Source organism: Ovis canadensis, chromosome 8, assembly GCF_042477335.2.
Source record: "Ovis canadensis isolate MfBH-ARS-UI-01 breed Bighorn chromosome 8, ARS-UI_OviCan_v2, whole genome shotgun sequence".
In the NCBI taxonomy this organism is placed as follows: Eukaryota; Metazoa; Chordata; class Mammalia; order Artiodactyla; family Bovidae; genus Ovis; species Ovis canadensis.
In genome coordinates, this window is record NC_091252.1 from 59,967,425 (window position 1) to 59,994,565 (window position 27,141).

At 39.9% G+C, this 27,141-nt stretch overlaps 1 protein-coding gene and 1 pseudogene across 1 annotated transcript in view; both read left to right on the forward strand.

The window, feature by feature from the left end:
• CNR1 (cannabinoid receptor 1) overlaps positions 1–22,503 on the forward strand; it is a 29,842-nt gene extending 7,339 nt beyond the window's left edge. The window contains exon 2 of the mRNA XM_069599253.1: positions 16,939–22,503. Within this exon, the coding sequence (XP_069455354.1) occupies positions 17,002–18,420 (1,419 nt within the window). The 5' untranslated portion in view covers positions 16,939–17,001 and the 3' untranslated portion in view covers positions 18,421–22,503. The remainder of the gene's footprint in view (positions 1–16,938) is intronic.
• A 909-nt stretch (positions 22,504–23,412) lies between these two features.
• LOC138444637 (histone-lysine N-methyltransferase SETMAR-like) lies at positions 23,413–24,440 on the forward strand (annotated as a pseudogene).
• The last annotated feature ends 2,701 nt before the right edge of the window (positions 24,441–27,141 follow it).

The following is a 27,141-nucleotide window of genomic DNA, read 5'->3' on the forward strand; positions in this document are numbered from 1 at the left end:
GAGTAAGTACATGTTATGTCTTGAAGCCACTTTTCTTTGCTGGACAAAAGATCTAGCAAATAAGTTTCCTGAAAAAGTGCAGAGAAGCTTGGAGACTGAAAATCCTTGAGAGGTTCTTCACTCCTTACCCTCATTTTCAGGCTAGACTACATTGTTCTATTTCAATCAAATAGAAAAAGCTTGGTTTTAAAGATCTTCTGTGGGAGGTTATTTTATATTATTTTATGCTTCCTTTGCAATCCATTTCAATGATCGAAAAACCTATACTCATAGAATATTCTTTCTTCCTATCTAACCTCGATACTTCTTAAAGGTTAGTTCTATTTTCCTCCTTCATCTAATCTTTTTCACGGGTCTCCATCATCTTTAACAATGGTTCTAAAACCTCAGACTGTCTTAGACTCTCCTGGAGGCCTTGTGAAAACACAGAAGTGCCCCTACTCAGAAACACAGAGTTTTTGATTCTGTAGGTCTGATGTTGGACCTGTGACTACACATCTCTCTGGTTTCCAGGTGATGCTGATGCTGCTGGTTGAAGAGCATCCCTTCAGAGCCATTGACCTATAAAGTTGTTTCCCAGGTGGCTCAGTGGTAAAGAATCTGCCTGCCCATGTAGGAGATGAAGGAGACCCTGGGTCGGGAAGATACCCTGGATGAAGAAATGGCAGCCCACTCCAGTATTCTTGCTTAGAAAAATCCCATGGACAAAGGAGCCTAGAGGGCTACAGTCCATACCGTAGCAAAGAGTCAGACATGACTGAGTGACTGAGCTCGCATGTACAACTTCTAAAATAGCTAGGTGTTCACTTCCAAACCACACCTATAAAATAACTAACTAGGTGTGCACTTCCAAACCACATGTGATTTATCAGACTGTTCTTCAAGATGTATGCTGAGATGTCCAGCCTGTGCTCAACTATCTTATTTCCCAGTTCTTTATCTTTATGTCATTTTTCTCAATGCTTTTAGTTCCTCAACTCTGTTCAAAATCATATAGCTGTATCATACAAACCTTAATTCAAAATCAAGCTCTTAAATAAATATAATAGAACTACTTCATAGTTTCAATGGCATGAAAATTCTGACCTTGCATACAATTTGTTACATTTCCAAAACATATTTTTACATCATTATTAAAACCAAATTCTTCTAGTTCTGTTTGTACATTATAATGTGCATCTTGAAAGCATTTTTTTTCTGCTTATATCATGTATTGCTCATACACACTGAAATTCTTTTTATTAAAGTAGGTAATTTTCAACTAAAGTAGGTGACATGTAAGTACCTAGTTTTTAAAATCACGTTTAAATGGAACCTTGAACTTAACAATAAAAATGTTTAAAATTATTCCAGCAAGAAAATGATAGGAAGGAAACTGAGTTATTTAGAAAGCTACTGTATCCTTGATTTGTATGAGTATTTGAACAGATACTAACTTCTCTTGTGAAATATTCCATTTTAGCTTCTGTAAGAATAGGAAATAATTGTCCATTCTTTTTCATCACAGAGTTATGACCTGTGTTGGTGATTTCATAATTGAAAATTGGAAAGCCAAATGTTTCATAAAATAGAAATGAGTTGAGTTTGTTATTAGAATTGATTTTGGGCTCCCAAGATATTCCCTTCTTACTTTTAGCATCTCTTGGCATAAACATGTCATTTGTTTGCAGTATAACTACTTTCCTTTACTCATTCTTAATTACTTTCTTGAGGCAGAACTCCAAATACTTACAATTAATTTTTATCAATATATTAAATTTTCTCAATGCCCTTTTGCCTCAGAAAAATAATTAGAAATTTTGTTTTTGTAGGCAATAGTAAATACCCATTTTAACCCTCTCTAACATGTTTTCTTATTTATGTTTAAATTAATTCAGTTGTAAAATGCATAAAATGTTGTAGCAGAAGTTGCTCAACCAAAGCAAGAACTATATCCACTGAACTGAGTAACAAATTGATTCCTGAGGGCTTATAAGAGCCACTCCATCTAGTGGCTGAATTTTCACATAACTTCTCTTGACAAGTTGTTTTGAAAACACTCTTGCACATGGAGAAACCACTTGGGAAAAATCAGTGCATAATAGTATGCATCTGAGGAAAGGAAAAAGTCCATTATAATCATAGTTTTATATATTGTCTTTAAAGGTCTATCAACAGTGTATAATTAGAATTCATTCACAGTTGTGCATCTCAAAAAAATCTCCTTATACATCGTTTTTATGTGGCAAAACATTGAGGTTCATAATACACCAGGCTGAACAAGGATCAAAATAAAAAGTAAATACCTAACCTTTGTCCAGAACTTCTGCTTGCCGTCAATATAACTTCTGTTTGAAACTGAGATAAAAGATCCTGGGATAAATAGTTGTTGATGTCTTCCATGTAACTTTTACATCTGGGCAGTTCTTTTCAGATGGATGTTTGTATAAAACCAAGGATCAGGTTTACTTCCCTAATGATCAACAGACTTTATGCCAAAGAAAACTAGCCACAGTTAAAAGTCATTCTGCTAGGATAGCCCTGCTCTATTGCCAACACTGATTTAGTAAACAAGCATTCTAAATGCTTGTTTACTAAATGCCGGGCACAGGGCCAGGCAGAGGACATTCAAGACCATATACTCCAAGTCTCTACTCTAGTCTCAAGGTGTTCATGATCTGAAGGGTTTAGACACAAGAAGACTGCTATAGAATGATTCAGCATTGCCTATAGTCTCTTCAGGGAGAAAACTTCAGAGCACATGTAGGAAGGGGATTTACCCCAGTCAGTACTGTTTGATGATGAAGTACCATCTGCCTGTTATATGTATTCATGTCCTACTCACTACTGTCTTCTGTGGAAGGGGAAGGGCAGATGAATGGACCTTATTTGAAGGGTTTGTTGGAAGGGAAAATCGTTTCCCTTGTTTCCTTGACCCACATCCATTATCTAGGTGTGATACATGGATATATAATATCTGCAGTGTTCAGCAGGATTCCTAGGTGGCACTAGTGGTAAAGAACCCACCGGCCAAGGCAGGAGACTTTAAGAGATACAGGTTCGATCCCTGGGTTGGGAAGATCCCCTGAGGAGGGCATGGCAACCCCCTCCAGTATTCCTGTCTGGAGAATCCCATGGACAGGGATGGCTGGCGGGCTTCAACTCATAGGGTTGCAAAGAGTTGGACACGACAGAAGTGACTCAGTATGTGCACACACACAGTGTTTAGCACAGAGTACATGCCCAATAAAAACTTTACACAAAGCATGTAAAGGGCCTATAACTTTATATCCATCTGCCACCTTGCATATAACACAGCTCTGTGCCTGTGCCTTTGAGTACCAGGAGTCAGTCACATGCTCTCCCTGTTTGGAGTCCTTCTGAGGATTTCTTCTGCCTGGATTCCAGGTGAGATCTTAAGAACTTGACCACAGAAAGGTAGTCTCTCTCTGGGCCTAAGAAAACCACTCTGCTCCCAGTGGAAAGTGGAGAGATTTCCATTGAGTCTGAATATCTCTGTATGGGCAATGGATATTTCAAGCTTTTGTCAACTAACAACCATCATGTCTCATTCAGACATGAAGAAAGTGCCCTCTCCATTCCTTGCAGGTGTTGTGGAAAGTGTCATTACTGTCCACAGTCCTTATAATTGACTACTGAAGGAAAAAAAAGGATCTATATAAGTTTTTTTTTTAATAATGGCAAAGACAAGTTAGATTTTATTACTTGCCAACAGCCACTGCAAATAAGGTGCTAATCCAGGGCTGAGATTTATAGCTTATAGTTAATTGTTATACTTTGTCCCTAAAACCCGTGGGATAAGGATGATTTGCAAGTGCTCTGGGCAACTTTTTTACTGTTAGCAGATCTTTCTTTCTGATTTTAGTTGTTCATTTTATAAAATTATTAAGTACCATATTTATTACCTCCTTTCTCAAAGTTAGTTCTTTCCTTTTCCTTAGAAATGGAAAGAAGAATGGTTTCTGCCTCAAAGTTGAGAGCAGAGGTGTTGACTTAGGCAGTCCTGGGTTGAAGTTCCAACTCCACCCTTTCTAGTAGGAAACCCTGGGCAAAAGCATTTCACTTCTCTAAGCCTCAATTTTCTCATATGTAGAATGGGGATTGTAATAACACCTAATTTATGTAGATATTAAACAAAAATAGTACATAGCCTTAGCATGATGCCTGGCACATAATGTTTCTGATTTAAAAATATTTGGGAATTGGAATTTTCACTGTCGTGCATTTAATTACCTTAGTCACCTAATCACTTTGAGATCTGAGCCTGGGGAAACAAGACTTGATTTTTAGTTGGACTTCTTTTGTCTGTTCATGGATTCAAAGAGAAGATACTTTTTCTGTTATTGAAAGATGAATGAATAAACCCAAAGTTGTGTTGCTCCATTGGATAACATGTTGCACACTTTAAGTTATTGCTGTCCTTGACAATGACCTGTAAAGATAACCTGCCAGCTGGGTTCTGCATATTGCTTTTGGCCTTTATTGATCAAATCTCATATGCCAGATAAAGTCAGTCTTATGGAGTATTTTGTATATGGACCATGGCTTCTATGAAATCAGAAAGCTGCAAATTCTATTTTAACAGATGGCTGCTTCAATTATGCTCTTTACAGCTTATATAGAAAAGGTATCTCCCTCTACCACCAGGCACCTCTCCCTCCACAAATGCAAAGGCACTTGGTAGGAGGAAACATCACAATATCAGAGCAAAATTAAATGATTAATGGAATTGGTTATAAGAGTCAGCAAATCTAAGGAATCAGTTCATTTGTATCATTAATTTGCTTTTGTGATAGGCTTTCCTTCTAGCATTGTCACCTAATAGTGAGTGCTTAATTTGATGTTGTTTAAAGGCATCATTTCTTGAGCCCTAAAATTCATTATGTTTTAATAAGACTTCAAAAGTTAAATAAGTAGGCATATATAAAGGTTAAATTTGAACTGAAATATAGCCTTATAAATATCCTAATGCTATTTAGTTCATATTAATTGGTATTTTTATGAAAAATCTAACACTCATATTGTTAGAATAGACCAGAGAAAAGGGTGCATTTAATAACTTCTGCTGTATATTACAAAATACAAGAAAAGCTAAAGCTATCAGAACCAACCGAGCATTACCAGCATAATGGAATTATCTTTTATATTAATATATGAGAAAGAGAACATTAACACAAGGAAGAAGAATTTGGTATTTTTTGCCTGAATCACCAGGATAATTAAGTCAATCTTTGACTTTGCTGTGGAAGATGATGCAATAAGTAACCAAACTGCTTGAATAATTCCAAAGCTCAACTGGTTGGGCAAGAGTGAGAAAAGACTCAATTGCCCATTCAGCTGTAACAGAAACATCGTTCATCTAGTTGTAATGTTGGCACATGAGATCTGCTGTGTATATGAAGGACATGCCTTAGACATAATGCAGTTAAAATTTTCCCTACTAACTTTAGAGAAGTACATGAGCAAGTTATTTTTCTTGATCAAATTAAGATAAACCAGACTTGTTCCCAGAAATGAATGGAACATAACAAATACATCCACTGGCACCTTCCTTCTCTTGAACCATTCACAATACTCTTTTATGAGGTTAGCCAAGCAGATGAAGAATTGGCCTAGAGCTCCTATATTTAATGTCCTGAATGCCTATCAATCTAGACACGATGAACTTGGCATTGTATCCTTAAAGCATTTACAAACTTGGAATCTAGAAAAGGAGCCTGGTGGGCTGATACAGTCTGTAACTACAGTGGGAGCAGCAGTGTTTCTGATGCTTTTAGAGGACTTTTTGCCTTCCTGGATATGACATCATGCAGGAATCTAATACTGTTTACTGCCTTCCCACCCCACACCCCTCCCCCAAGATGCTACAAGGATTTTGACTCCAGAATTGACAGTGACAAATACCTAAATTACTTAAGTATCATTCTATAACAAAGAAGGTCCTCAGTGGGGCAATGAAGATTAAAATACTCTGTTATTAAATTATATTGATATAGAAAAGACTATTTTAAATCTTGTTTTGAAGACTTACTCCATGCTCATCCTAAGCAGAACATGGATATTTTATACCCTTAATAGTTATAGAAGCAAAAATATGGACTCTGAATAGACTTTAAAAAAAATTCCATGCTGCTAAACCCATGAAAATTTCTTGATGAAATTTTACAGGCTGCTGGTTGATATATAAGTTTGGAGATGGTGGATGGAGAAGTGGGTGTACATACAGCTGGAAAAAAAGAACAGGTGATATTATTCTAAAAAATTGAAATTTTTTAAAAATAATAAGATTCAATGTATTAAAGTATTTTTATTATTGTTATTACAAAGGACTTTCCAGATGGCTCAGTGGTAAAGAATCCACCTGCCAATGCAGGAGATGCTGAGGACACAAGTTCAATACCTGGACCCGGAAGATCCCCTGGAGGAGGAAATGGCAATCCACTCCAGTATTCTTGCCTGGAGAGTCCCACGGACAGGGGACCTGGTGGGCTGCAGTCCATAGGGTCACAATGAGTTGGACACAACTGAGCAACTGCACGTGCATGCATAAAGGCATGACAGCCTAAATTAGAGTATGTTGCTTATTTTTTAAAAAAGCAAAATTCTAGGAAAATCATCTTAAATGTCATTCAGTCATTCTTTTAGTATAATAGTAATAAAAACCAACTGCTTATTTAATAGGTGCATCTACGCATCTTGCTGAAAATTTGCAATTATGATTTTCCCAGTAGCAAACAAAAGCAAAATTAATGGTAGCTGCATCCCCCACAAAGCCTAAGCTGTATTACTAATGAACTCTCAAAGAACACTCTCATTGCAAAAAAAATAATCAGGTGGAAATTACTGTAATAATCCAAATGTAGAAATAAAGGAAAGAACTACCAAAAATGCAGAGAACAGTCTTTCTGCCACGATGCCATTAACTGTTAAAATAGCCTGAGCACGGTGGTATTTTGACATTATTAAGATTCTTGAACTGCACAAAATCCATGTACATGTTAAACTGCATTCTTTAATTATAAAGTTGGCTTACATTGGACAGAAATTACTGTATATTTCATAACCATGCCATGCCCTGCCTCTGATTTTAACAAGCTAGTTTGTTTTCATGAAAGTACTTGGTCACATTAAAATGGGAAATTGTGATCACATATGTGATGATCTTAATATAGAGTAAATCACAGACATGCATGTTTTGCATTATTGAAATAAGGTCCATGATTCTCTGTCTTTACTGAGAAAGCATTATAGCTCTTCCAAATGCTAACATTTTCATCCTTGAGGACATACCATTAGGCAGATTTACCTAGATGGGCTGGGATAGGAAAGAGTGATTTAGTAGGAGGTAGTCTTAATTATTGCTGGCAAAATGCCGTAATTGGTGCTTGTAAGAGTCTGGAAGACTTGAATATACTATAAAATGCAGAATGGCTTTATCCTAGTTATTGTTCATTCTTAAAAAAGAGTATAAAGTCCAAAGGCAGAACCACTGGAGGCTGAGAAACATAGGTTCAGCTACAAATTCTTCACACCTGGACAGTTTATTTAAAACATAAGGGCCTCCATTTCCTTATATGCAAAATAGGATTATAAATAAGCACCTGATAGAGTTGTTATGACAATTTAGTGATAGAATATATGCAAAGTCTCTCAGATGCCTAGAGTATCATAGACATTCAGTAAAGCTTCCACCTCTCTCACCCATGTGTGTATCTTTTATTTGCTTCATGCTTTAAGTGCCGAGAGAAAAATAAAAATTGAATAAGCAGCCTATGAGCTAATTAAGCCAATGAATTATCTGGAAGTATAATTAATAATATATGGCAAAGAGTCATTATACTAAGTAATGATAACAATAATTAATATTTATTACAGGCTTAAATTTTGTGCCAGGTACTATGTTAAATACTTTACATGCACATTTTCTTTCATTTAATTTTTAGAACAGTTCTATGATTGAGGCATCTTCCTCCACTTTTCCTCTTCCACTTCCTTCTTCCCATTTTACAGATGAAATAATGAGCCTTAGAAGGATTAACTACTTAACCAAATATAGCTCTGATACTAATCTTGGTTTACTAACTCTAATTCAATGTTCTGTTCATTACTAGTGCTTTGATTAGTTGGAATTAGTGGGGGAAAGTGGGCAGATGGTAGATTAGGGAGATGACCTACCATAATGATTAAAAGCAACTCGAGACCTGTGATATCCAGTATGATAGCCACTAGCCACATGTAACTGTTAAGCACTTGAAGTATGGTTAGTTCCATGTGTGTTAGTCACTCAGTCATGTCCAACTCTTTGTGACCCATGGGCTGTAGCCCACCAGGATCCTCTGTCCATGCAATTATTCAGGCAAGAATACTGGAGTGGGCTGCCATTTCCTTCTCCAGAGGATATTCCAGACCCAGAGGTGGAACCCGCGTCTCCTGCATTGGCAGGCAGATTCTTAACTGTCTGAACCACCAGAGAAGTCCAAAGCTTCTTATTTAACATGAGTTCCACATGTTGAAAGGAAAATATTTTGGATGCATTGGGTTAAATAAAATATACCATTAAGATTAATTTCACATTTTACCTTTTTCTTTTTACCCTTGATCAGTTCAGTTCAGTTCAGTTGCTCAGTCATGTCTGACTCTTTGCAACCCCATGGACTGCAGCACGCCAGGCCTTCCTGTCCATCACCAACTCCCGGAGCTTACTCAACTCATGTTCATTGAGTCGGTGATGGCATCCAACCACCTCATCCTCTGCCATCCCCTTCTCCTCTCACCTTCAATCTTTCCCAGCATCAGGATCTTTTCTAATGAGTCAGTTCTTCACATCAGGTGGCCAAAGTATTGGAGTTTCAGTTTCAACATCAGTCCTTCCAATGAACACTCAGGACTGATTTCCTTTAGGATGGACTTGTTGGATCTCCTTGCAGTCCAAGGGACTCTCAAGAGTCTTCTCCAACACCACAGTTCAAAAGCACCAATTCTTTGGTGCTCAGCTTTCTTCATAGTCCAACTCTCACAACCATACATGACCACTGGAAAAACCATAGCCTTGACTAGATGGACCTTTGTTGGCAAAGTAATGTCTCTGCTTTTCAATATGCTGTCTAGATTGGTCATAACTTTCCTTCCAAGGAGGAAGCATCTTTTAATTTCGTGACTGCAGTCACCATCTGCAGTGATTTTGGAGCCCAAAAAAATAAAGTCTGACACTGTTTCCACTGTTTCCCCATCTATTTCCCATAAAGTAATGGGACCGGATGCCATGATCTTCGTTTTCTGAATGTTGAGCTTTAAGCCAACTTTTTCACTCTTCTCTTTCACTTTCATCAAGAGGCTCTTTAGTTCTTCTTCACTTTCTGCCATAAGGGTGGTGTCATCTGCATAGCTGAGGTTATTGATACTTCTCCCGGCAATCTTGATTCCAGCTTGTGCTTCATCCAGTACAGCATTTCTCATGATGTACTCTGCATAGAAGTTAAATAATCAGGGTGACAATATACAGCCTTGATGTACTCCTTTTCCTATTTGGAACCAGTCTGGTCCAGTTCTAACTGTTGCTTCCTGACCTGCATACAGATTTCTCAAGAGGCAGGTCAGGTGGTCTGGTATTCCCATCTCTTTTAAGAATTCTCCAGTTTGTGGTGATCCACACAGTACCCTTAATACTGGAAAGTTAGAAATTGCCTGTGTGGCTTGCATTCCATTTTTATGGGCCAGCATTGCTCTAGAACCAGAACATCTGATTTCATTCGGGCCCTGCCACCCATCAGCTGTGTGAATGGCAAGTTACTTACCCTCTCTGTGCCTTCCATCTACAAAATGGAAATGATGTGGCGTCTACTTTTCATCAGAAACTCAGAGGACCACCCACACATAATAAGCTCTCCGTATGTGCTTAAACAGAGAAGGCAATGGCATCCCACTCCAGTACCTGGAAACTCCAGTTTTCTTTCCTGGAAACTCCCATGGATGGAGGAGCCTAGGCTGCAGTCCATGGGGTCTCGAAGAGTCAGACATGACTGAGTGACTTCACTTTCATTTTTCACTTTCATACATTGGAGAAGAAAATGGCAGCCCACTCCAGCGTTCTTACCTGGAGAATCCCAGGGACAGAGGAACCTAGTAGGCTGCCATCTATGGGGTCGCAGAGAGTCAGACACGACTGAAGCAACTTAGCAGCAGCAGCATGTGCTTAAAAAGTCAGCAAGTCTTAGTGGTCTGCCTGCTTATAGAGGCCAAGGAGGAGGAATCCAGGGTAAGTCTAGGATGTGAACTTGGGCGTCTGGAAAGATTATTCACAGTACGGTAAGAAATATGAAAAATGACACAGCTGCATTATTTGTGATAGTGGGAGATGATAAATAACCTAAATCTGCCTCCGTAGAAGGCTGGTCGCATTCATCTAACAGGTACTCAAGGCAGCCGCTGGATGAGGAGGGAGGTTTTGTGTACTGCTGTGGAACTGTCTTCATGTACACTTTTAAAATCAACATGCAAAACACTGTATGTATTAGTGTTGGTCAAAAAGAAAATAAAGAGGGAATAGATGTGTATGTATTTGCTTGACTATTCTTGGAATATCTCTGGAATGAGTACCAAGAAATGTCTCTAAAGAAAACTGGTTGATTGGAACATTGGAAAGGGAGAGGTTAGGCTGATTCTTTGCTGTATGTCCCTTTGTACATTTTGAATTATATGAGTGGAATGTGTACATAAAAATAGTCAGAATTTCAAAGAAATTAGTTTTTAATTAGGCAATGTGAAGGGAGAATTAGTTACTTGAGAGAAGATGACTTATCAGATGAAGGTCTTGGACTGGCCCCAAGTAGCTGCTTAGAAATGCTGGGCTCAAGCTTTGGTATTCAGGCCAAGTGTCCGTTGAATTAATTACCTTTCTCTCTTTTAATTTTAAGAAATGGCAAATATATATTTTTTAAATCACGGCTTTCATGCATCAGTAAAATTCAACTGCCACCATATTAGCTTTGTGGGAAGATGTCTAAGGGAGCCCAGCTTCCCCCATCCCCCTCCTTCACCTGCTATCATGTTGTCACGCTGGTGAGTCACATAAAAAAATAAAAAGACACCAGTCCTGTTTTTGGAAAGCACATTCTAGTTATGGAAATAAATATGTAAACTCATGAGAGAATGGTGTAATAAAGTCTATAATAGAAGGGTAAATTGGGAGAACTACTTCTGTCTGGAGGGAAGGGCAGGTCAAGGAGGTCTCAGAAAGATAAGCTAACGGAGACCTTGGAAATGAGTATTTCAGACAGAGGGAGGGGTAGGAGGAAGGGAGGCAGGTGTGTAGGGTGATTCAAGGAGCAGGGAGCCATCTCCTAGGACAGTGCACTTTGTGTTTTAAGTATGGTAGGAGTTGAGAAGCAAAAGCGAGATTTGAGGATGTGCCAGGGCCATTAACAGCTCTCACAGATTATAGCGCTCTTCTCTGTCCCTCCTGTTATATGGATACTTTCATATGTGAGTGGAGTTGTTCAGCAAATGTAAATGTGCACAAAGAGTGAAGCTGACTCAAAAGTTGTGGCCCAATGCTGGGCACACGTAGGGCGTTTTCTGGAAGAACTGAGGCTGTGAGAAAGGACATGACAGACAGATGGCTGAACAGGGAACCTGAGGACACTTGAGAGTGAGCAGGTGGAGCCAGGCTAAGATGGGAACTCAGGAGAGACTTGAAGAGGGGAATCAAGAAGCGGTGGGCAGCCATTCTGGCTGTTGGACTTCAGTCTTTTATTTCTGATCCTTTATAGCCTCCACAGCTAGCCTGCCTCCCTGGGACACTTGATTGGGCTTTACCAGACTCTCAGTGCACACTGGGTGTCCCTGTGCGGTCCATGCACTTGTGCTCCTGCCTCTGGTGAAGCCATTCCCAGCCCCCATGTGCCTTGCCCTATGCCAGTGCGGGAAGGAGTACAGAGCCAGCTCAGAAAAGGAGCTAGCTGTAAGCTCCTGAGTTATGCCAGAATTTAACCGTGGAGGATTTAGGGCCATTGATCCAGTGGTGTCTCCATACTGTCAGTACAGGTTACACTGGGATCACACAAAAGGGCTACAGGAACATGAAGGGGTGAAGGGAGACCTCCTGACTTACCTGTCGTACTTAACTTTGTTCACTGTCTGATAAAACATTGCTGATATTCTTGCTAACCACTATCTAGCCAAAGCTTCCCATGTATATTTAGGCTAGGTAATCATTACATGGGGCTCCCCTTGTGGCTCAGAGGATAAAGAATCTGCTTGCAATGTGAGAGACCCGGATTAGATCCCTGGATCAGGATGATCCCCTGGAGAAAGAAGTGGCAACCCACTCCAGTATTCTTGCCTGAAAAATCCCATGGACAGAGAAGCCTGGTGGGCTACAGTTCATGGGGTCTCAAAGAGTTGGACACAACGGAGCAACTAACACAATCATTATGCAGGCAACTTTCATTTAAAATATCAAAGTCAAGTTAAGTCGCCTCAGTCGTGTCCAGCTCTTTGTAACCCTACGAACTGTAGCCCCTTAGGCTCCTCTGTCCATGGGATTCTCCAAGCCAGAATACTGGAATGGGTTGCCATGCCCTCCTCCAGGGGATCTTCCCAACCCAGGGATCAATCCTTGAGTCTCTTATGTCTCCTGCATTGGCAGGAGAGTTCTTTATCACTAGCGCTATCTGGGAAGCCCTAAAATATCAACAACCTCATCTAACAGAGCATTTTTCTAGCACATATGGATTGGGTAGCGATTTAGGTAAGATACCTTGATTCAAGCTACATGCTTTATTCCCATCATGATTGGGAGAATCTGTCCCTCACCTTTTCCTTTTCTGAAATACGTATATTCAACCAACCAACATATGTAGGGTCCCCTTCTATACAGTAGGCGTTACACTATATGCTGTGGGTAAACACTAAGATAAAATTCCTTCCCTCAGTGAGCTTACTGTCTATTGGGTAGGAGGGGCAAAACATATGCAAACACAGAGAAATGTTAGACTATTAAGTAAATGCTGTGACAGAACTCTATTTGAATATTCTAGGAGGCCCAAAGAGGGTACTTCCTCTGATCATGGGAGCTGTAGGAGGTGGTGACATCAAATTGCAGGAAAGGACTTGACCAGATGGAGGAAGGGAAAGGATGTTTGCTCAGAGGTATATGGAAAGCGGTGGTAACTAATGCACCAAGTTGAAAAGCAGTAGACTTGCTGTGTTCATGGAGCCAAATTAACGTGGTGCAAGTGGCAAGTCCAGAAGTGGTGAGAGGAGCGTTGAAGAGACAGGCAGGGCTTAGATGACCTTGGGAAAGAAGCCTTTTACTAGACTTTGTCCTGTGGGTAATAGGGATGATGGTGGAGATCTTTCCTGCTTAGGGGGAACAGAAGGTGGAGAACGCTGGGCACAGGGAGTGAGAGTCAGATCTGAAAGGCACTCAGCTGGGCCTACACAGAAGGCAGAGAGAAGAGCTGTGTTGGATGGTCTGGAGAGCATGAACCTGAAAGGGAAACCTTGTGAATGAATTTGAACTTGGTCTTCAGGGCAAACAGGTTGAAACGGGAGTAGCATAATCAACTACCTATTTTATGAAGATTCCCACAGCAGCTATTTGGGAAGTGGTCAAAAGGGGATTGGTTCAGAGAAAGGCAGGAAAACCAGCCGTGAAGATGGTGCTCAGGTTCTTGTGAGCTGTGATGGTGGCCTGGACATAGAGGTGGCAGAATGTGGGGAGTTGAGCCACATGTAGCACACTGAGCCTATTCCCAGTTACTAAACAAACAATGAGAAGCACTTCAGGACACTTAAGGTAGTCATTAAAATGGCTTCCTCTGCCTCTGTGTCCTATCTACACCCACATTAATTCCACTTACCCTTGATGTAGACATCCTCGTTTGGGGGAAGCCGCCTTCAACCCCTAGACTGCTGCTCCCGCAGCATCGTGCATGTGCTTGACCGTAGCTGTCACCATGCTTTCTCATGCTTGCAGGGTCAGCGGGCTGCTCCTCTACTACGCTGAGCTTCATGTAGTCAGGGGCTCCTCCTGGCTACTGTGCTGTTCCTAGTGCCTCATACAGTCCCTGGCATGTAGTGGGTGCTCCATGATTTGTTGGATGGATGAATAAATGAGTTATTAGTTCAGATATAGGTGGGATCTCTGTATTTAACTAGAAGATTAATACTTTTTTTCAACAGGGGAACAATTTTTATTATTTATTTTTAAACATTTTTAAATTTTATTGGCATATAGTTGCTTTACAATGATGTGTTTCTACTGTATAGTAAAGTGAATCACACACACACACACATATTCCGCCCCCCCTCCTCAACTTTGGATTTCCTTCAGCATTTTAATCAGATCCAAGTTAATGACTATCTTTCCCTTCCTCAGTACTGTATTATATATTTGGGAACACAAAAAAATACTTCCTCAATACTGTATTATATATTTCGGAACACAATTAGTAAGTAAAATATTGACTTTCATGATTTTTGAAATGAGGATAGATATCACTTTGTATTTCTAATGTTGGTTGTTGGTTTCAGTCACTAAGTTGTGTCTGACTCTTCCAACTCCATGGACTGTAGCCTGCCAGGCTCTTCTGTCCATGGGATTCTCCAGGCAAGAATACTAGAGTGGGTTGCCATTTCCTTCTCCAGGGGATCTTCCTGACCCAGGAATTGAACCCAGGTCTCCTGCAATGCAGGCAGATTCTTTACCAACTGAGCTACGAATAGTTCTTCTTTATATTGAGGTCATTAGCATTGAACATTATGTTTGTTTCAGGACTATGACATCATTATTTAACTCTCTCACTTGTCTTGATGTGGCCCTTTTATGGTTTGTTGTGAAGTGCCATTCAGCTGGTTTTCAACTCTTTTTCAGAGGGAATTGTTCCATTTGTAGCTATAGATATGGTGGCTCTGTGGTAGGAGGAGCATTCAAGATCTTTCTACACTGCCATCTTGGGCTGCCCTCAGTATTTTCTTTTCAATATTTTTTTAATTGTGGTAAAAGTCACATAATATAAAACATACTCCTTTAACCATACTCACCTGTGCAATTCAGTGGCACTAAGTACATTCACATTGTTGTACAACTCTCACCATCGTTCATCTCCCAAATTTTTCACCTTCCTAAACTGAAATTCTGTCACCATTTAAAACTAACTCCCCATGCCTGCTTCCCACCCACTGATCCCCCATTCCCCGGCATCTACCAATGTACTTTCTAACTGTGAATTTGACTATTCTAGGTACCTCATATAAGCAAAATCAGACAGTATTTGTGTGCACTTACTGTATATTGTGGACTTCCCTCAGTATTTCAAATAATTTTTATAAGCTAAAGAGCTTAAAAGCCACATTTTAAACAAACATTTATAAATAGTGAAACCAATTCTCTGACCATTTATTTTGAAACAGAACCAAATTGCCCAGCTGAGAACTGAAGAGCCCTGAAAATCAACCCTTCCTCTCAGCCATCCTTATTAGCAGTGTTATCCACTTAGAAAGCTTTGGACAATCAAGCCTGTCTCCCATCCTCCAGTGTGTGCTGGTATCATCCCACCACTGGTGGCGGTCACTCTCTGGAAGCACAGTTTCGTGAGCCTCAGTGCAAGTTTGCCCTTCATAACATTTTTCTTGGCTGGTGTAGACATTCTAGAAGCGCACCTCAGGCGCAGTTCAAACGTCTTCTCTGGGTGAGGAAACTTGCCCCATGGAGTCAGAGCTAGAACCTGGGTCTTCCTATCATGGCCGCATGCTTCCTATAGTTCGCAGCAATGTCTTCCTCTGCCTTTATACTCAACACATAGGCCCTCCAACTCAATCCTTGACCTACACTCTTGTTCTTTGGTTGTCTTATATGCTTGGTCTGACCTGTGTGACACGGCAGTCAAGTCTTCAAGAGCAGAGCTTGTGTGACATGTGGTTACTCTACCACACCAAAACCAGGACACTGTGTGTGTCTGTGTATGTGTGTACATGTGTGTGAGAGAGAGAGTAGGGGCCAGGTGGCAGACACTCCCTAATACAACTGAAATGCAGCCACTCCCAAGGTATATTGCCGTCACTTGACAACCAGGCCCTGGAGAGCCACATGGGACTCACACAGTGATTCAAGTCTGGAGAGCTTACAAAATGAAAGATATGGATGTGTTGGATGTGTGCTCTACCTCATCAACTTCGGACAGCTTTTCTTGTTTGTTTGTTTTTTTTTTAATTTTAATTATGTGTTTATTTTTATTATTGTATATTTTTCTGTACATTAATCAAGAGCATGGCTTCATTTTTATTTAATTTTTTTTCACGGAGCAGTGAGCTTGTGGAATCTTAGCTCCCCTACCAGGGATAAAACTGGCACCCTTGTCAGTGAAAGCATGGGGTCCTAACCGCTGGATTGCCAAGGAATTCTCTAGGCAGCTTTTCTTTTTCAGCTAAGGAATTGACTCGACTTGTTGACTGAATTGGTTAAAGGATTTTACCTATGTTTGAGACAGGAATGAAATAACATGTAGGTACACAGTTGGGATGTTTACAATCATCTGTGGGGATTTTTTGTTGGTTGTTGTTGTTCAGCTGCTCAGTCATGTCCGACTCTGTGATTCCATGGACTGCAGCACACCAGGCTTCCCTGTCCTTCACTGTCTCCCAGGAGTGTGCTCAAACTCATGTCTGTTGAGTCAATGATGACATCCAACCATCTCATCCTCTGTCACCCCTTTCTCCTGCTCTCAATCTTCCCTAACATCAGTTGATGGTGTGTTTTAATTCTCCCAGTTCCATGATTGGCTAAGGATTATACCTATGTTTAGAGATAGGAATAAATTAACATGAGGGTACATTGTTGGGATGTTCACAGATGTTTGGGGGGATTTTTTGTGGTTGGTATGTTTTAATTCTCCTGGTTCTCTCACCATTCAGCTTATCTGTTTTCCCTCCCATCAGGGTCCCCCGCTCAGGGGCTCTTTCTCAGTCATTGTGTGTGTGGCCTGATTGAAGACGGAGGGGATGAAGTCCATCCTCGACGGCCTGGCAGATACCACCTTCCGAACCATCACCACAGACCTCCTGTACGTGGGTGCCAATGACATTCAGTACGAAGATATCAAAAGCGACATGGCATCCAAATTAGGGTACTTCCCACAGAAATTTCCTCTGACTTCCTTCAGGGGAAGTCCCTTCCAAGAAAAGATGACTGCAGGGGACAGCCCTCAGCTGGTCCCAGCAGACCAGGTGAACCTCACCGAATTTTACAACAAGTCCCTGTCCTCCTACAAGGAGAATGACGAGAACATTCAGTGCGGGGAGAACTTTATGGACATGGAGTGCTTCATGATCCTGAACCCCAGCCAGCAGCTGGCCATCGCCGTGCTGTCCCTCACGTTGGGCACCTTCACGGTCCTGGAGAACCTGCTGGTGCTGTGCGTCATCCTCCACTCCCGCAGCCTCCGCTGCCGGCCCTCTTACCACTTCATCGGCAGCCTGGCGGTCGCCGATCTCCTGGGGAGCGTCATCTTCGTCTATAGCTTTGTCGACTTCCATGTGTTCCACCGCAAAGACAGCCCCAACGTGTTTCTGTTCAAACTGGGTGGGGTCACGGCCTCGTTCACGGCCTCGGTGGGCAGCCTGTTCCTCACGGCCATCGACAGGTACATATCGATTCACAGGCCCCTGGCCTATAAGAGGATCGTCACAAGGCCCAAGGCTGTGGTGGCGTTTTGCCTAATGTGGACCATCGCGATTGTGATTGCTGTGCTGCCCCTGCTAGGCTGGAACTGCAAGAAACTGCAATCCGTGTGCTCAGACATTTTCCCTCTCATCGACGAGACCTACCTGATGTTCTGGATCGGGGTCACCAGCGTGCTATTGCTGTTCATCGTGTATGCCTACATGTACATCCTCTGGAAGGCGCACAGCCACGCTGTCCGCATGATCCAGCGTGGTACCCAGAAGAGCATCATCATCCACACGTCCGAAGACGGCAAGGTGCAGGTGACGCGGCCCGACCAAGCCCGCATGGACATTCGGCTGGCCAAGACCCTGGTCCTGATCCTGGTGGTTTTGATCATCTGCTGGGGCCCTCTGCTCGCGATCATGGTATACGACGTCTTTGGGAAGATGAACAAGCTCATTAAGACGGTGTTTGCGTTCTGCAGCATGCTCTGCCTGCTGAATTCCACAGTGAACCCCATCATCTATGCTCTGCGGAGCAAGGACTTGAGACATGCTTTCCGGAGCATGTTCCCCTCCTGCGAAGGCACCGCACAGCCTCTTGATAACAGCATGGGGGACTCGGACTGCCTGCACAAACACACCAACAATGCAGCCAGCGTCCACAGGGCCGCGGAGAGCTGCATCAAGAGCACGGTCAAGATCGCCAAGGTGACCATGTCTGTGTCCACGGACACGTCTGCCGAGGCTCTGTGAGCCAGACACTTCCCTGGCTGCACAGAAAAAAAAAATTCTCTCTCTCTCTCTTTTTTTAAAGCTCGAAACCCAGAAGCGTCTGTCCTCTCATCGGTTATATTTTTTTAAGTTGACCACACTCAGTGAAAAGGTGATTTTCACCATGATCAGTTATCAGTTCTGTAACGTTTCTATAGTGTAGGTCCTCAAACTCAGTTCTCTGGAGGTTTACAGGGAAGAGAGCCTGTGGCTTCAGGGACTGGAAGGTCCTTGCAGACTCTCAATGAAATAAGAGAGACACTTTCGGCTACACAGTTGAAAGCCCAAGTACACATAGAAAAAGGCCATTAAATGAGTAATGCCTTTGTAATCACAACTTTCATTATAATGTGAAATGTACTTGTCCAGAAATATCAGAGATACTTCTGATATCTGAGAGATCTCCATTTTTACAACAGTTTTAGGACTAAAGTAGAGCTATTTTGTGACATGCAGTGTGTCCTGTGAGATGTGTATTAGTGTTTACTATGTGTTATTTATATTTGTCTAGTTCAGCGAAACTGCAAGGTGGGCTTCTATGAGACCAATGGAACCTAAGCAGTGGATATACGCCAATGAGACCACTTTTTAAAGCATTATTGCCCATTATCTAACTTTAGAAACCTTAATATTTTTTCAAAAATCTCTATTAAAATTTGACATTGAAATAACCATAAAGTTTTATTTTTCTGTTAATCCAACAAGAAGAATTTTAAGACTGTCCAAAGTCTTGAGCAGAACTCATTGACACTTAAAATTTTCTTAGTCCTGCATTTTCATACGAGGACTCGTATTATCTTCTGGACTCTAACTGTTCTGCTGGGTGATGGATTACAGGCAGAACAAAAGAGAGATGATGTATTGACTTTTGGCTGACATCACTGACTTTCTTTAGTCTTTAACTCTTACTGGACCTCTTAAGACAGCATGTGTCAATCTTAATGTAAGTTGTTAGCACTGTGCAATCGCTGTTTACTTGAAGAGTACTGCATCCTTATATTCCAGGTTTAAGTAGATTTCATGCCTGGGTGGCCAAACAACAGTCTTCATTTTTTCTTAATTGAAAAGAAGTATTGTCTGGATCAGTAAAATTCTACTGTATGTGTGAATATAAATGTGTGTATGTGTGTGATTCTATCCTGTAACTGTTCTAGTAATGTCTTAAAGTGAGAAAACTGTGACCATGTGTACGCTGTTCCCCTTGCTGCACTCTCACACATGAATTCAGTTTCTAAAATTGAGTTCTTCTGGAAATCTTGTTGATAAAAACACTGACCATAAACCTTCAGAACCCTCCCCCTTTGAAACTGGATCAAGTGTTACTAAACTGACTTTTAGATATTTCATAAGACCAGTGTTTAGCAAGGAATCATTGATCATGAACACTCAAGTCACAGTCTGTATAGTGTTCATGTCAGGAAATGGAAGTGTTTTGGTTTCTGATTGCCTAATGTTGATTAAGTCCATGGAAATGTAAGTCATTATAAGGGAAGTGGTTCTAAAAGAAAGAAGAAAACCCAGTAGTAACACAGTTTAGTTGTATGTGTAGGCAGCGAGATCCCAGTTTAAGTAGCTCTATACCTTGCTCACTGGAGTGAGACTACCAGATCTGGCTCATGTGGTAAGAAGGCCAATCAGACAGCAAGTGAGACAGAAAAGGGCAGTGAGAAGCTGCCTTGGGATGGAGGCCTGGACGTCATGTGGTTGCTTCTGTGCTTCAAGCAGATGCCCTTGGTGACAACCCAGCACCTGGCTTTGCCTGTATAGGTTTGGGCTAAGGAAGAGGCTCTCCTCTTCTCCTGGTTAGCCAGAGGTGCTAAGGCATAAAGACGAACATGGCTTGCTTACTTCTTATGCTCCAGTTTCATCCTCAGTGGTACCATGGGTGCTCCGAATTAGGCCCTTTATCAGTAAGCATTGATAGTGCTTAAGAAGCCATTCGACACTGACAAATTTTGCTTGCAGACTACCTTTTCCCCAAATGGATAAAATGTAGCTTTTGCATAGCCTGCATAGGCCTGCATAGCCTGAAGTAAAGTGGAGAGCTAGCTAATCTGGTGATTGCTAGCTATGTGGTACCCAAGCAGCCTGATGGGGCAATGTGGTTTCCTGCAGTATAAGGCCGAGTATGGCTTGTGGACCAAGCTGAGATGCTTTTAATTGTCTGTACAGCTTGAATCTGCCTGCTGGTTCCTTCACTTTATGTCTCTGTCATATGCAGATGAGGGCTCAGGGTGCTAGAGGATTAATAAGATCTCTTTAGAAAGACAAAAGATTATTTATGAAAAAACTCACCAGGGTTCCTAGTTTCCATTGAAGAGTTTGCCACTCTTTAGTCCCAAATTACCCTGAAGATGAATCCACATATCTCTGAGCTCACCAGGCGATACCAATGCTCTTTCACAGCTACGAAGACCTGGTGAAGATGAAATTCTTGTTATTGGTAGAAAAATTTGAGGATTCATTTTTGAAACTGTATTTGTGTGTATGCAAAGTAGATTTTATAGTGTGTTGTGCTTACAAGATCTTAATCATATATAATCAATTAAGGGACAATGGGGCTGACAGCACTAAACTTGGTGCTTATTGATATTCTAAGAAATATCTGTGAAATATCATCCAGTGTGTGTTATGCCACCTTCATTTTAAAACATTTAAATGAGTTTGATTCACTCTGACACTTTTAATATCACTTCCTAACCCAAGTGACTCAAATGCTCTCCCCAATGAATATACTCATTAGAATTATTATTCATTAGTATCATTCATTAATTAGTCCCTTAATGAGATCTATTGATTTAAATATAATTTAGATTTCAGTACATTTTATAAGGTCTAGCTTCAGAGTTATCTTCTTTCCTCTGAGGCTGACATATGGGTCCTGACCATGCATTTCACCATCATATATGTCTTCAGAAAGGGCCAAATTGCCAACCTGTTTGGTTTCTTCAGAGTAATGATGAATCGTTCAATCCCAGACCCATAGTTTCATTTAGAAAAAGAGGGCTGTCTCCAAGAACCCTTACTTTTCCATTACATAGGAAATAAGTGTAAAAGAAACATGGATCTGGAAGAAGCTACAGACATATGCCTACACTTGAGATGATCCCCAAGATTCCCTATCACTTTGAGTCCAAGTGGCATTAAGTGTAATGGAATTGTGGCTGCCTAAACCCACACAGCAGGAAAAGGCCCAACCTCCAGATGAGAATTAGACCCTTGATCAGTAGCATTCTAGTTACTGTCTTGTTGATTAATTTCTGCCATCTTATGTCTGTAAAAGAGACCACCAATATCATGCGCAAAATTAGATTTCTTACAATCTTAACTGTATATTTGTATGATATTTTAAAATCTCCTAAATGCTGGGCAATGGTTATTAACAATTGTCTTGCACTGGCCTTCTGATGAAACGTTAACAATGCCTACTGTAATATAGACAAAACATTTTATCTACTGATTTGGGCTGAATGTATGTAAATAGGTTTTCAAAAAGTCAGATGTTTAAGCAGTGGCCTACAAATCAGTAATTTTCAGATAGGACAGTTTCTTTACACTGCTGTGGCATCCTAAAAGCTATCTTCACATCAACTTAGTGTACTAGGCCTGCTGGGGATGATCGGCATCCCCAAGGAAGGAAACCTTTTCTTGTAATAATATGAATCAAGATACCAGATGATCTGGATTCTTATTTCCAATGTTTCAAGTGGAAAACATAGCTCTTTCTTGTCTGTAAATCAAACATGATTACTTTTCCTCTTAGAGAAATACTGTATTGTTAGATGTTTGTTGAGCTGGTAACATCCTTGCAACCGCTGCAATATCTTTGTTAGTAATAAAACTTTGTACACAAGTACTAGTAAGATTGTTATTTAATGTAGCTTCAGTCATTAAATTACTATAGTGAAGTAGTACTTCTGTAATATTTACAATGTATTAAGCCCACACTATATTTTATTTCAGTGGTGTAATTAAATTGTTATTTATTCAAAGAGAAACATCCCATCATGTCTATTGTCCAAAGTTACTTGGAATCAAATAAAAATCCTAGATTATCACAAAGAACATACAGTGTCTTTGAATTCTGCCTTATTTCACTAATGTCAAAACACTTGAGGTTTAAGTTCTGAAAGATTGATTTGTTCCTCAAAAGCAAGGAAGACTCTATTTGAGAAATGAGCACAGATTAGATTAATAGAAAAAATGCAAAAAGCATTATTTACATAATAAAGGGAGAAGCCTGCCATACCTTTTTAAAATCATTATTTAATTAAAGAGTTTAATGATTTTGCACTAAGTTAAAGCAAATGTACTACTCATAATGTATAAATTAAGTCTGAACTTCATAGATTTAGTAAAATATATAAATCTAAAGGATTTATAACATCATATATCCTGAACCATGTGAAAAGATAATTACTTTTCAGCTTATTTATAAAAGCATATTTTTATTTGAACAGTAGGAGAAAATAGAAAATTTTATAATGAAGTAAAAAAGCATTACAATGTAGTTTTACATTATTACTGTCTGAAATAAAGTATGTTTGCAGTCAATTTTGAAAGAAGTTTTTAAATTTTTCAAATGATGAATTGACAAATGTTTGAAAATAGATCATCTTTTTTTTTTTTTTTTTTTGAAAATAGATCATCTTTATTTTTTAATAACTGTAATTAAAACTCTTCATTCTTCTCTTAGTAAGCATTGTAGTTAACTGCATGAGCTAAATGCTTCTAGCAAAGAGCAAATGACATGTGTTCTTAATTCTTAAATTTGGGGGCTTGAAGGGAATAAGATACTAGGTTGGTGCAAAAGTAACTGTGGTTTTTACATTGTTGAAATTTGCCATTTGATATTGGAATACATTCTTAATAAATGTGGTTATGTTACACATTATTTTAATGTGTATTTCTTGGTTTATTCTTTTTTTTGCTAATGACATCACTTGCTGTTTATTTTTATATTTATTTTAGACTATGGAAATGATATTAGACAAAAAGCAAATTTAAGTGATTTTCTTATATGAGTTCAAAATGGATTGTAAAGCAGTGGAGACAACTTGCAGCATCAACAATGTACTTGGCTCAGGAACTGCTCAGGAACATATAGTGCAGTGGTGGTTCAAGAAGTTTTGCAAAGTGGATGAGAGCCTTGAAGATGAGGAGTGCAGTGGCTGGCCATCAGAATTTGACAACAGTCGACTGAGAGCAATCATCGAAGATGATCCACTTAAAGCTACACGAGAAGCTGCCGAAGAACTCAACGTCAGCCACTGTATGGTCATTCGAAACGTTTAAAGCAAGTTGGAAAGGCAAAAAAGCTTGATAAGTGAGTGTCTCAAGAGCTGACCACAAATCAAAAAAAATTTTTGAAGTGTCATCTTCTCTTATTCCATGCAACAACAATGAACTGTTTCTCAATAGGATTGTGACGTGTGACGAAAAGTGGATTGTGTACCACAGCTGGCAATGACCAGCTCAGTGGCTGAACTGAGAAGAAACTCCAAAGCACCTCCCAAAGCCAAACTTGCACCCAAAATAGGTCATGGTCACTACTTGGTGGTCTGCTGTAGGGCTGATCCACTATAGCTTTCCGAATCCCAGTGAAACCATTATATCTGAGAAGTATATTCAGCAAATCAATGAGATGCACTGAAAACTGCAACGTCTGCAGCTGGCATTGGTCAACAGAATGGGCCCAATTCTTCTTCACAACACCCGACTGTATGTCACACAATCAATGCTTCAAAAGTTGAACAAGTTGGGCTATGAAGTTTTGCCTCATCCACCTTATTCACCTGACCTCTCACCTACTGACCTCTCACATCTGACTACCACTTCTTCAAGCATCTAGACAACTTTTTTGGCAGGCAAAATGCCGCCACAACCAGAAGGAGGCAGAAAATGCTTTCCAAGTTTGTCAAATCCCGAAGCATAGATTTTATACCACAGGAATAAACAAACATATTTCTTACTGGCAAAAATGTGTTGATTGTAATGGTTAATTTTGATTAATAAAGATGTGTTTGAGCCTAGTTATAATGATTTAAAATTCACAGTCCAAAACCACAATTACGTTTGCACCAACCTAATACCTATTTCAATATCTTCGTATAGCATCTTGAAACTCAAAACTGACCCCAATTAGTAAAATGCATTGCCACCTGTACTGAAATACAAATTAAGAATGATGTAGAAACAGAAAAACAATTGAGATACGCAAGAAACTCCACAATATGCCACTAGATGTTTCCAAATAGAAAAATTTCACCGTCCCTTCTAGTATATTCTATGGTAAGTGTGACTCCTTGATAGAAGATGATAACATGTGAAGTTCTTGGTTCACTCTTGGAATATGGAAAGTGAGCAATAGACATTATCATTGTTCTTCAACTCTGTGTCCCTGGAATGTTGGTAAGGGAAATTTGGAGTGTACATTCTGATATCCTTAGGAGCCACGATATGTACAGAATGGGTATGTCTCTGAACCTTTCAGAAGTACTTGTTGGGCTACTTATGAGCTACTTCACAAATTTCTGGGTAAAGCTGAGTAATGAATATACAGGATTATAAAATATGTAGTTCCCTATGATATATCCAATGGGAAAGAGAGTGACAGGAAGGAATGACAGGAAGGAATGACAAAAGGGATGAGTAATTAAAATATACAGATGCAATCTTATATTAAAAGCCAAATGAAATTCTGGGACTCCCCAGTATTAACGGCAGCACCTATTCATTGCTTTGAACATGGGTACTCAAATATTGGTAAAGTAATGGAATAATTTTTCTTTTAATTCTAAGTAATTACATTACTTGGAGAAAGAAATGCAGCACTTCAGTTGTTTACTCATTTATTTATTTTAGTATTTTTACTTTATTTATTTTTTTAAGAGATGCCTTTATTTGGCCATACCATGTGGCATGTGGGATCTTGTTCCCTGATGGGGGATCAAACCTGCACCCCCTGCAGTGAAAGCACAGAGTCCTAACCACTGGACACCAGGGAAGTACCCAGTTCTTTATTTTAATAATGATAATAACATAATTCTTAACTTGGGGTAAGTCTGATCCATTTGAAAATCTTCAAGCATTTCCTATCCAGCACGCAAATCTTTTTGGCTAACATCAGAATCATGACAAATGTCAAAAGCATGCAGCTCTGACAGAGGCAGCTATTGTGCTGTGAGAACACTGGAGAAGAAATAATTCGATCCAGGGTGTAGCACTGGATCAGTCACTTTAGTGCTATTTGGCCTTGGACGTGTTACAACCTCTGATATGGTTTTCTTATCAGTAAAAACGCCAGCTCTGAAAATATCAGTAGCATCAGACGATGTAAAGTGTTTTGAAAAGCTTTGAAAACTATGAAGAACTACACCAGCCCAAGTGTAAATTAACTCATGTTCAAATAATTCATTTTATTTTACTCAGTTATTGTCTATACCAGTCCTTTAGCTAATAATCAAGAATAAAGAAGCTACATTTTGTGGTGCCTATGAGTGACAGGCATTACATCAGCACTTTATATTGACATGATGATATACATTCAGGAGCTGTAGTACGTATGCATTACTACCATCATATTACAGTTGTGAGAAGAAAGCTCAGTGAGGTAAAGAACACATAGAACTCAAGCCTTCTTGATTCTAAAGCCCATATTAATTTTATTAAACCACAATGCCTCTGCTTATCATCCATTCTTCACTGAAAGCCATATATTCCACAAGTATTCATCAAACACTTCCTCTGTGCTAGGAAATGGAAAGATGAAAACTTAACTTTTCTTATCAGAATGCCTAGTACAAATAACCCCCAAAGTTCTTGTGTTTTACAGCACACTTCCACATATGTAGGTGTGGATCTTGCCTAGGGTTACATGGATAGTTAGTAGTGAGTTGAATCTCTGGTAGTTCTGGTCCTTGGGCTCTGAACTCAGGATCTTTTCCTCTACATTGCAAGATTGTGTGGGGTGTGATCAGGTGCACCGTTCTAACCAGATATCTGCATTTTCCTTCCTTGGTTCTCCAGTCAGCAGCAGTTCAAAACTTTATCAAACCTGTTCTAGATATCAGAATAAATTTGTGTTCTTTATCACTTGCCTAGTATGAATCATCACTCACCTTGGGTAGCTGAAACAGTGACTGAGAAGTTTGGTTGATTTTATCCCTTGAGCTGGGTGCTACAAATATATTTCTGATCCCTCTTATAGTAGCTTATTTTCCCTAAGCTCTTTGGCCACTTCCTACCACACAGTTTTCATTTTAATTCTTTTAACTTAAAAAATGTGCTTTATTTTTAAGTTGTAAGAACAAGGCATCCAGGAAATAATACTCTATTAGTAAATGAAATGTAACTTGTTAAAATACAATTTAACAAGTATTTACTAAGAACTTATGTTGTCCTTGCAATGATAGTAATCTCACCTGTTTGGAGATGCAGCATCTCATTTAAACCTCTCAACTAACCTGTGAAGTACTACTGGGTTGGCCAAAAAATTCATTTGGGTTTTCCGAAACATCCTACAGAAAAAAACATGAATGAACTTTTTGGCCAACCCAAGATCATTATCCCCACTGGACAGATAGTAACCTGCCCGAGTTCACATAGCCAGTGAGTGGTAGAGATCAGATTGGCTCTTAGCTCCTTCTGAGGGGCTGAGTTACTAAGTTGATTGCCTTAAGCCAATCTCCATTTAGCATACTG